Raw genomic sequence first — 9,116 nt, forward strand, 5'->3', positions numbered from 1 at the left:
GGCTGTTTGGTGCCTCTCACAACAATGTCTCCTTTGGTTCCCAGGCCAAGTATCCTTGGAGGCTCGTTTATTCCAGTTTGGCACCTCTAATTCTTGTCAACATATTTCCCCTCCTGCCTTTTCTCCTTCCCAGGCCCACATGTTACTGCACCGGATTCCTCCCGCTCCCTTGCAATTTATGGCAGGATGCCAGCTAAGTGAAGAAGCCGAATATGGCAGACCTGACATGCATGAACAATTTCTGCAATATTCCATGTTGAATCATAAAATAACAGAGTTGGAAGGGACCTTGGAGGTCATCTAGTCCAAACCCCTGCTCAAGCAGGAGACCCTCTACTAGTCCAGACAAATGGCTGCCCAGTCTCTTCTTAAAGACTTTCAGTGTTGGAGCACGAAGGGCTGAGAGCCGAGATGGAACGATCTCTGCAATGGTGCCCTCTGATGCCCTTCAGCAAATCCCTCTTCTGCTTGTGGGTCTGGCAGCCGTCCCTCCACCCACTCTTGGGGCTGTTTCTTTGATAATCCCTAACACTGCAAACACAAAGTATTTCATATATGCTATATAAAGCCAAACAAATGTCTTTTTCATAGAAACATATTCTTCAGCTTTTCAAGCTCAAGCACAATCCATGTTTAGTGGATGCACTCAATATCAGTTTGAAAAACAATTCTCTTTTCTACTAATTTTTGCAGTCAAGTATTTAAGGGAAAATAAAAATGAGGAGGAAGCTTGCCATGCTATCTAGTGTATAAGATGCTCAAAAAATAGTTGCAGAGGTACATTTTAAGTGCATGTGATATTTAGCATTGCTTTCATGCTTATGCAGAGAGAGTACTGCCTTCTTAGGACCACAGTATGTTGTACCATCATAGAACTACAGAATCAGAAGATATCTCAGAGGTCATCTAGTCCAACCCATGCTCAGTGAAGAATTTCATACAGTATTTTGAATAGGTGGCTATCCAGTCTCTCTTGGAAAAGCTGGAACAAAAACATGAGACAGCTTCTTTCTCCTTTCATCCATTGGTAGCAATTACCATCAGGAAATTTATCCTAATATCTACCCTAAATCTGTTTCCTTGTGGTTTCAACCCACTGGTTCAGCTTCTTCTCTTGAAAATGATGGAGAACAATAACAGAGAACTTGAGTTTAGCAGCATGAAATTTAAAAAAAAGCCCCTTTGGGGAAAAGAAAAAAAGAAAAAAAAACAAAATATATCTTTACCAATATAAGAATACATTCCCAATATGCTGTCTGATCTTGCTAGACTCAAAACTAAGCTGTAAAATTGAATTTGAACCTTTCATGTCTCTACTGGGCACATTTGCAAAAGTACTGTTAAATTGTTCTGCAGCAAGGAGAGATTTTTTTAAAAATGTATTTTACAAAATTGAAAAAGGCTAACTCGAATGGACTAACTTCAGTACCTTCTTTGGCTATTTCAGCTAACAAGAGTGAGTTGAACTATCATAAATTCTTATGGTGGACCAACATTATGGGATGGGGTAATTGTGTGGAACTGGGCTATATATTAGCATTTTATACTTACGACCATAACTAAGCCCAAAATTTCTGTTGTTAAGTGAGACATTTGTTAAGTGAATTTTGCCCCATTTTACGACATTTCTTGCCACAGTTGTGAAGTGAATCGCTGTAGTTGATAAGTTAGTAACACAGTTGTTAAGTGAATCTGGCTTCCCCATTGACTTTGCTTGTCTGAAGATTAGGAAAGGTGATCACATGACCCTGGGACGCTGCAACCGTCATAAGTATGAACCAATTGCCAAGCGTCTGAATTTTGATCACATGATCACGGGGATGCTGAAAAGGTTGTAACTGTGAAAAACGGTCATGTCTCTTTTTTCAGTGCTGTTGTAAATTTGAATGGTCGCTAAATGAACCGTTGTAAGTCGAAGCCTACCTGTATTGGGGAGGGGGCTGAGAGAGAGGGGAAGAAACATTTTAGAGCAATTCATGATCTGCAGCACTTGTAGAGACCCATCCATGGATCTTCCCCCTCAGCAAATCTCATTGCAAGACCATCTATTCTGTGCAACTACCATTAAATTTTAGGGGGACATTTATCTTTATCTGACTCTACCAGATTCATTTTTGCATTTCTGCAAAAACAGCAGGCAAATGAACGGTCTTCCCAATTAACTGCATTTTTCCATTTTTCTTTGGGATAGACTACGAGGGGCAAGCTAGAGCTTGCTGTTCATGTTTACTTATGAATGTATTGATCATTTTTCTGTGCAAATAAAACATCTTCAAAGAGACAAGTAAAGACATCATAAATCAATTGAAACCTGTAATAAAAACACACCAATAAAGGAATCAATACACAGAGAGATAAAAAAAATGCACAGTAGAAATAATACTTATGCAATCCTACTTCATAAATCAGCATCTGTAGCATTTTTCAGCCTGGTACTATTTCATGTTGACTTGGTATGTCTTGGGAACTTTAAACCAACCTTCAGGTTGGGAAAACTGCTATCAATCACGAGCATTTGAGATCGAACTAAAAATGGTTTAAAACAAGTTATTTAGCTGACCACCTCAGACAGAGATTTTCAGATTGTTGAGGTCAGGTAAGAAAAAAAAATATCACTTACCTGTAGATGACCTTCACTGAGTCTTTTGAGAAGACAATTAGGTTGGAATGACCAGGTCTATGACAGAGATAAAGCACAGATAAAATATGTCAATTTCAGCAGTTGGAGAGACAGAAATGGAATGTTTTCCCTACTCTTTCCAGGTTTTAAAATGCCTTAAGATGCTAAATTGGTTCGTGAAATTGAGTCACAATTGAGTCCAACATTTCTGTTGCTAAATGAGACATTGGTTAAGTGAATTTTGTCCCATTTTACGATCTTTCTTGCCCCCGTTGTTAAGTGAATCATTGCACTTGTCAAGTTAGCAACACAGTTGTTAAGTGAATCTGGCTTCTCCATTGACTTTGCTTGTCAGAAGGTCACCAAAGGGGATCACAGGACCCCGGAACACTGCAACCGTCATAAATATGAGTCAGTTGACAAGTGTCTGAACTTTGGTCACATAACTATAGGGATACTGCAATGGGCTGTAAGTGTGAAAAATGGTCATAATCCATTTTTTTCAGTGCCGTTGTAACTTTCAACAGTCATTAAATGAACTGTTGCAAGTCGAGGATTAGCTGTGGTTTGCTGATAATGATACATTATCCTCTTTGCGGCTCTCTGCTTCCTTATAACCTAACACTTTGTCTTGATTTTTCCCCCTCTTTTTTCTTTTCTCTCATGCTTCCTAGAGGACTATCTGGAGGACAATGCAACATGGTGTAAGCTCTGGTATTCTTATTCTTGATTTTCATACCATTAACATATTGCTGATTTTGCTGACAAATGATGTCTAATATTATCTACATAGCAATCTTTTGTTCTCCTTGCAAAATAATCTGATTTACTGTATAGATTGCTTTGGCACACTAATACTTTGATTGAGCCATTCACATTCTTATTACTGTCTCTTTTTAGATATGCTGAGAATTGGTCATATAATTATTATGGTTGGAACTGGCATTTTTATCCACTTATTGAGTCCTTCCCAAGGACTTGGGATAGGCAGCTGTTGTTGTTTGAAAGGCATCGTCTCAGGATACCTTTTATGATGATGTTTATTACGTACACAACATGTGAAATTAGGTGCCAGTTTTTTAGCTAGTGTTGGCTTTCATATGCATCAAGTTCTTCCCAAGAACCTGGGAGGGCGTAATGTATCAGTGAAGTATATATATGGATCCAAGGGGTACAGCCTTTTGCAAATGTACAGATTTTCTAAGGGCAGTCCAACATTTTTTGATATGACACCCACTATGCCAATAATCACTGGCATCACCACAGCTGGTTTACGGTATAATCTTTCAACTTCAGTTTGGGAATCCCACAATATTTAATTTATTATTATTATTATTATTTTATTATTATTTCCAAGTCAGAATACTATAGTCCAGTGATGGCGAACCTTTTAGAGACCGAGTGCCCAAACTGCAACCCAAAACCCACTTATTTATCGCAAAGTGCCAGGGCTGCATCAGCATTGTGGTGCCCTCAGAGGGTATGGGGGGCATAGCCCACTGGGTGGGCGTGGCTGCAGCGGTCACGGCAGATTGGGTGAGCATGCAGGGGCCAGTCCCTCGCCATCTCCGGAGCATCCCCGGGGGGCCAATGCCGCTTGCTCGCTCACTTCCTGCCCTATCGCTTCCAAACACCACATGCTACTCTGGTGAACTCTGCTGGGGCAACGGTGCGGGTGCCCACAGAGAGGGCTCTGAGTGCCGCCTCTGGCACGCGGACCATAGGTTCGCCACCACCGCTATAGTTGTTAAGCTGTTGGAGAAAGATTTTAATTCCAGTTCTGTCCCATTGGCTATGGAATCTTCCTTGAGAATACTGACTTCTTTCTCAGTCTGACTTACGTCACACAGATGGTCAGTTGATCAGTCAAGGGAGATGTCTTATTGATGGGAGAGAAATCTTTGAATCTTGTTAAAAGAAGCAAGTAAGGGACTGAAGTCATAAGAAGGTGCATTTGGCCACCATTTTGATGGGTAAATTCTTTCAGGAACTTTTTTTTTTTTATTAAATATTAAATTGAATGATTAATTTCTCACATTATCACCACAGCTGAGGCACAGAATATTAGTGCACTCCCAAAACATAGCTTGATGATTTAGGGCAAAAAGAAAAGAAGAAACATGAAACAATACTTGCTGTAAGGCCCCACCTCAATTTTACATTTTAAGAAGACAGAACTGTTGGAATGTCTCTTCCAACAGGGATCTTTATTAAGAGAAGCTGATTGCAGGCATGCTAGACAGGATCTGGGGAATCTCTCCCACCATTCAATGTTTTAAAGTGTTCCCAAGCAGCCCCCACTCCACAGTTCTTCCGGGCGATTCAATCCATCAGTCCGCTCCGTCGGCACGATCACTCATCCTCTTTTCCCAGAACCCAGGCGTTGTATTTCCCACCCCCTTTTCCTCACTGCCGGCAAAGGGGAGTGAGATGAAAGGCGATGGCCACATTGTTATGGTTAGTTCTCTCGATGAGAATCCACAAACGGTCACTTTGTAGTTTAATGAAGGAAGTGAGAGTCATAAACCCCCCATGCTTACCCTCCTTCCTTTTTGTAGTATGACAGAATCCAGAATAGAGTAAGAATTGGTTTTTCATCAGAGTAGGTAGATAGAAATGAAATATAATTGGATTCTGACACTTGCATTATTTTTAAGGTTTCCTGGAAGTATTTGATTGGTCTCTGTCAAAAACAGGACTTTCTATTTCATCTCTTTTCTACTCTTTCTTTATTTCCGATTTTATTTTGTTTCATCTGTTAGTATCGTAAAATTTTTCAATAGTGAGTGTTTTAAAAAAGAAAGAAAGAAAGAAACAAGATCTTGGAGTTAGGCAGAATTTGTTGTGTCCAGTAGGATGTTTAGGAGTAAAACACATTTTTTTCATATCTGGGGTTGGTTTGAAGGAAATTTGCAAGAATGTCTGACTCAAGGTACTTATGAGCATAGAAAGAAAACGATTCCAGATCTGAATGTGTGATTATAACTTGAGGTTCTTTAACTCAAAACAAATTCCCGTTGTTGCATTCTAAATATTTTTTCTACCAGATGCTATCTGGGGATCTTGATATTCTAGATAAAAAAGGGCAGAATAGGATGAGTATATGCTTTCTCCAGCTGCCAAATCATTTCTTTCATGAAGTAGCTATGGCATATTATTTTAAAGTGAGCATTGGCATAATTCTAGAATAGCTTTTCCTGCAACTCCCCATTTGATTTCTGTAGGAGGAAGTAAAATTAAGGAGAGGGACACTAAGCCTATGAAGATCCAAAGAGTGGCAAGATTGAGAAATTGCTTTACCCTGTGACTTAACTGTCCACTACGAGGTTTTCTCCAACATATCGTTTTTGCATTTTGGAGAATGATGAAAAATATGTTTATGCATTTTTGTGTGTTTCCTATATATGAAAAGCTATTTCCCATTACTTCATCTAAGCCACTTTTTCCTGGATACTGCTTCCCCTGTGTTATCAAGGGTATTCAAATTTCTTCCTTCTGTAGCTTGATCCAGGCCCAGGAAAATATAACATGTCATCTGGCTAGATTTATATAGCCAGATGATTTTCATTAGCAGAACAACAGAGGAACTGATGGTTCTTAATTTTTAAGCCTGATTTAATTGGTGTCAGAATCCAGAATTTCTTTTCCAATTATTAGATTTAAATTTGATTTCTCTTCTCTTTTTTTCTTTCTCTTACCCTCATTGTGGAGTTTTTATTTTATTTATTTGTTTAAATGGTTCTTGGGAATTCTTGGAGAAATGGCTGTACATTTATTTTATAGCAGGAATTCCTCTAAAGGCATCCTCTCTTTGAAGAGATGTCCTGATCAAACTGCATTAAAATAAAAGGGAGAAAGGCCCTCTAAACTGTTCCATCCATGTAGAATCTTTTTGTTTACTTTCCAATAGAGCAATTATTTCTAAGTTTGCAGCTACAAATCCAAACCAAGGCTGCAAACATAACCTTTTGGCTACTTTCATGAGACTTTTTCTGCAAAGCCATTTTCAGCTTTTTGATTTTAGGAAATGCAGTCCTGTGAGGAGATAGCACAGAAAATGCATTGCTGTGGATTTTGCCTTTGACAGGCATAGTTTATTGCAAATGAAAAGCTAGCTCCCAAGCTAAACATCTATCCTCAAATATCCTTCTAGTTTGCTTGTAATGGACATTTGGACTCTTTGTGGACATCTAAATTATGTATGGGCATGTGCCATAAATAACACAAAATAAATTTATTAAAGATGGAAGGAAGGAAGGAAGGAAGGAAGGAAGGAAGGAAGGAAGGAAGGAAGGAAGGAAGGAAGGAAGGAAGGAAGGAAGGAAGGAAGGAAGGAAGGAAGGAAGGAAGGAAGGAAGGAAGGAAGGAAGGAATAACAGAACAGAATCACAGAGTTGGAAGGGACCTTGGAGGTCTTCTAGTCCAACCCCTACACAAGCAAGAGACCCTATACCATTCTGGACAAATGGCTGTCCAATCTCTTCTTAAAAACTCCCAGTGATGGAGCACTGAGAACTTCTGAACACAAGCTGTTCTACCGGTTAATTGTTCTCACAGTCAGGAAATTTCTCCTTAGTTCTGGGAGTTCTTAGTTCTCCCTTTGGTGTCTGCTGTAGCTAATGTAGAAGTAGATCTTAAATGTAAATGAGGATGCCCTCTAGTCTAGATATAGTTTGTAATCCACAGTTATATTTAAAAAATAACAACAGATGAATAAAAGCTGAAAAGAAAAAGAAAATCTCAGCTGAGAGTAAAAATGAAATATCAGCTTATAGTTTTGTTTTGTTTTTTCAATATAAAATTTTATTATTTTTCAACATAAAAAAAAATTTTTTTTTCACAAATACTACACAATGCTATATGAAAAACCCCCCACCCCCACCCCCGGACTTCCCAAACCTAATCCCAGGATAATATTCAGATATAATTAAACAAGTATTAGCATCTCTAACTCCACAAAGTATATTATTCTATATGAGTAGGTAAAATATATAAAAGAAAAGAAGAGGTTTTCTAAAAACCTAAATTATATTCCACCACTCTATGCTTCCTTTGAATATAAACAATCCATCTTCTCCATATTAATAAAAATTGTTCATTTGAATGGTTCTTCAAATAAGCCGAAATCTTTGCCATCTCAGCAAGGTACGAAACTTTCAATCTCCAGTCTTCCATTGTGGGTAAAATTTTACTCTTCCAGTTTTGAGCTATCAACAAACGGGCAGCAGTTAAGCAATATAACATCAAGTTCGTTTCTTTTACATCCAAATTTTGTGTAATACCTAGGAGAAACAACTGAGGCAAGAAAGTAATTCTTCTTTAAAAAATTTGCTGTAAATTCCACCACAATTTTATCCAAAAGGCCTTAATAACCTTGCAGGTCCACCACATATGAAAAAAAGTTGCATCTTGTTGTCCACACCTCCAACACTTGGATTCATAATTCTCATAAATGCGAGACATAGTTGCAGGATCCATGTGCCATCTGTAAAACATTTTATAAAAATTCTCACGTAGATTTTGGGCTTGCGTAAACTTCACATTTCTCACCCAAATCAACTCCCAAGTATCCATAGATATTGTTTCTCCTATATTTTGGGCCCATTTAATCATACAATCTTTAACTAACTCAGTTTCTGAGTCCAATTCTAATAAAACATTATATATCCTTCTAATGTGTCCTTTAGCACCGTCTCTTACTTGTTTCAAAAAATTCCCATCTTCCGTAGGAAAAGTAGTCTTTTTATCAGTTCACCATCTATCTTGAATTTGTCTATACACAAGCCAAGAAAAGTCTGGGTTTTTCTGTTTCAAAACTTCTATTGGTTTCAGGCACCAGTTACCACTGCCAGTCTGATATAACAAGTCTTTATATGAAGGTGCCTCCATCACCACACATCTATGTATAGTCAAAAAAATATGTGATGGTATCACCCAAATTGGAAGCTTAACATCAAACTTAAAAAAATACTTTTGCCAAACTCTTAACAAAGCAGCCCTTATTATATGATTTCTAAAAGTTTTATCAATCTTTTTCTGCATAAAAAGATAAGCATGCCACCCAAAGTACAAGTCCCATCCTTCAACATTCAATAACCTTTTGTTAGACAAGTTAATCCAATCCGTCATCCAGGTTAACGCACAAGAGTCATAATAAAGTGTCAAATTTGGTGCTTTAAGTCCTCCACGTTCTCTAATGTCTTGGATAATCTTAAATCTAACTCTGGCTTTCTTGCCTTCCCAAATAAAGCGGTTCAGATCTCTTTGCCATTCTTTCAAGTTAAGTTCATTTTTTAAAATAGGTATCATCTGAAATAGAAAAAGAAACTTAGGTAAAATGTTCATTTTAATGGCCGCAATACGACCCAGCAATGAAAACTGTAGTTTTTTCCATATTAATAAATCCTTTTGTACTAGTTTCCACAGTCTTTCGTAGTTATTCTGATACAGTTTCATGTTAGAGGATGATAAGAAAATTCCCAGATATTTAACTTTG

General features: G+C 38.0%; 1 protein-coding gene across 1 annotated transcript in view; it reads left to right on the forward strand.

Moving 5' to 3' along the window:
• Window positions 1–9,116, forward strand: part of GPC6 (glypican 6) — a gene marked incomplete at its 5' end in the record, with an annotated part of 207,571 nt that overhangs the window by 153,516 nt on the left and 44,939 nt on the right. The window contains one exon of the mRNA XM_015822600.1: window positions 3,295–3,324. Coding sequence (XP_015678086.1) covers window positions 3,295–3,324 — 30 coding nt within the window. The remainder of the gene's footprint in view (window positions 1–3,294; window positions 3,325–9,116) is intronic.

The sequence above is a fragment of the Protobothrops mucrosquamatus genome, unplaced genomic scaffold (genome assembly GCF_001527695.2).
Source record: "Protobothrops mucrosquamatus isolate PMUCROS unplaced genomic scaffold, P.Mucros_1.0 scaffold1619, whole genome shotgun sequence".
In the NCBI taxonomy this organism is placed as follows: domain Eukaryota; kingdom Metazoa; phylum Chordata; class Lepidosauria; order Squamata; family Viperidae; genus Protobothrops; species Protobothrops mucrosquamatus.